General features: G+C 38.2%; 1 protein-coding gene across 1 annotated transcript; it reads left to right on the top strand.

The window, feature by feature from the left end:
- The first annotated feature begins 257 nt into the window (after positions 1-257).
- Osi7 (Osiris 7) lies at positions 258-1,942 on the top strand. The gene has a single exon (XM_075292549.1). The coding sequence runs from the start codon at positions 506-508 to the stop codon at positions 1,367-1,369; it is 864 nt and encodes a 287-aa protein (XP_075148664.1). The 5' UTR covers positions 258-505; the 3' UTR covers positions 1,370-1,942.
- Positions 1,943-2,620: the final 678 nt, after the last annotated feature.

The following is a 2,620-nucleotide window of genomic DNA, read 5'->3' as shown; positions in this document are numbered from 1 at the left end:
ACATTAATGTCTGCGTTTGCATCTCTGTTAACTTGAAAACATCTGCCTTATTACAACGAAATTTACGTGGATGGTAGCGATAACGTCTCTGCTTCAGAGAAAAACTCATGCTGCCGATACCTCCTAAATGCATGAATGAAAGAAGAAAATGTTGTTGAGCAACTCTAAGGTGATGGCAAACGGGCTTCCATGCTTATGGCCATGTTGAGCTCTTCACATTAGGCTTTCGTATATAAATTGTAAGGCCATGGGGAAATTGTATCATTTCATCCTTACACGTTCAAACGTTAACACAAGCGTTTCGGCCAAACCCAAAAAGTAAACAAAAGAAGAAAGCTAGCGACGGTGTGTTTATGTCGTGTTTGTGACGGTTACGAATAAGAGAAAGTGTCGTGTGGTGTTGAGAAATTTCCAAATTGAGAAAATATCTCATAAAGGACTATAACGAAAAGTTAAAAACAAGAACAAAAAACGAAAACCAAAAAACAATACAAAAACAAATAAAATGGCTCACAAATTTGTAATAATCAGTGTTGTGTGTTTAGTCTCACTGGCAGCAGCCCTACCCGCCGAAGAAACCCGTGGCCATGCCCGCAACGCTGTGGGCTCCGACAACGATATCGTGGATAGCATCTACAATGACTGCCTGCGCAAGGATTCTGTTTCGTGTGTGAAATATAAGTTATTCAACTTTGTTGACAAAGTTTTGGGAGCTAGGGATCAATTCGCCTTAACAGAAGGTGTAACCGTTGTCCGCTCACCCGATGCTCCAGCCCAAGATGCCGCCCGTTCCATTTCGGGCAATGAATCATTCGAATCTTTGGCCATGAGTCGTATTGCCAGCTTCCTGAATACCCATACCATTAAGGTGGAATTGAATGGTGCTGATATTGTTAATGCTGTAAGCTCGACTGGTCGCGCTTTGGAAGATGTATCCGAAGGTTTGTTTGGCTCCGATGATCCCAATGCCCCCGAAGAAAGTCGTGGCAAGAAGAAGAAGGCTGCTAAGATCTTGGGCCCCATCATTGCCTTGATTGCCTTGAAGGCTGCTGCTTTGTTGCCTTTGCTTTTGGGTGCTATTGCCTTGATTGCCGGCAAGGCTTTGTTGATTGGCAAAATTGCTTTGGTTCTCTCTGCTGTTATTGGTCTAAAGAAATTGTTGTCACAAGAGAAGCATGTGACCTATGAAGTTGTTGCCCATCCCCATCACAGTTCTAGCCATTCGGTCAGCGGTCACGATTCCTATGGCAGTGGCTACAGTGCTGATGTTGGTTCATCGGGCTCCTATGGTAGCTCTGGCCATGGTGGTTGGGGACGTTCTTTGGATGCCCAAGATTTGGCCTATACTGCCCAAAAGCCAAAAGCCTAAATCAGGATATCTATTGAAGAAAATTGTCACAATGCCCGTAAGACATAACCCAACGACTTCAACACTGATAACGAAATTTATTTTAGCATGACCTATGACGTGACATGACAGGAAGAGAAAGTGGTTTTCCCCGAAGATGGGGAAACAACAACGACTACAACGAAAATATGGAAATGGTTAACAGAAAATGCAATCGGCCAAACGAGCTATAGCGAAGTCTCAATGCCTAGCCTTTAGAGTCTTTGACGAAGGCATTTTGGTTAACATTTCCAATCAATGAATGAGATAAACGGGGAAATTTTTAACAATCCCCTCCATATTCCTCAACATTAAACCCCTTTAAGCAGACCATAAGAAACTAGACTTTTTTGCTTTAAGTTTAAAAGAAAAGAACAAAACGATGTTTTTTTTTATTAATTTTTTTGTTTGTTAATTTATTATAAATATTTATTTAATTTATTTAATTTATTAATAATGTTCTTTCATCGTTCTACAAAAATCATACACCCACACAAATCAAACAGTCACTGAGATCTGATAGATCTCCAAAAAATCTAAAAAAAAAATAGATAACGATAATTTATCAAGCACATATAGAAGTAGAAGACAACGAGCTAATCGTAAAGCAGCACATTCCAAATGCTTAAGCAGCAAAAAGGAAACATCCATCCCCTTTGAGCGAGCCAACCAGCCAGCCAGCCAGGTCCATAATAAGAGCTCATACAACAAAGCCACAATCCCTGTTTGTAAGAGATCAGATAAGTGTGTGCATTTTATATAATATTTATATAAGCGTTTTTATGTATTACAAAATATATTTTATATTAGTTAATATATGAAAACTTAAGTAATGCAAGGCAAACACAAAAGAAAAAGGATGATTGAAGCATTTCTTGAAAAAAAAATGAGGTAGAAAATCAAAATACTCAGCTTATTTCAAAAAACAAATGTGGAAAGGATTTGAAAATTAACAAAAAAGAAAAGAGAATGGCATTTACAGGAACTTTCTCTTTGGAAAATTCCTGAATCATCTTCGATTTCACTTTCTCTTTTTTTTTATTTTCATAACTATTTTTTAGGCTTGTGTAAGATTTTACTTTCACTTGCAATCTCACTCTGTCACTCACTCTTTCTCTTTTGATCATCTCAATTTTCCTTTTCTATGATCACTTTCTCTTTCTAGCTTTTTCTATAAACGCTTCCTTAGTAACTATTCTTTGCTTATCCTTTTTCGACATTTCATTGCCTATT

This window comes from Haematobia irritans, chromosome 1 (genome assembly GCF_050003625.1).
Source record: "Haematobia irritans isolate KBUSLIRL chromosome 1, ASM5000362v1, whole genome shotgun sequence".
Lineage (NCBI taxonomy): Eukaryota > Metazoa > Arthropoda > Insecta > Diptera > Muscidae > Haematobia > Haematobia irritans.
This window is presented reverse-complemented; position numbering and strand designations above follow the sequence as displayed.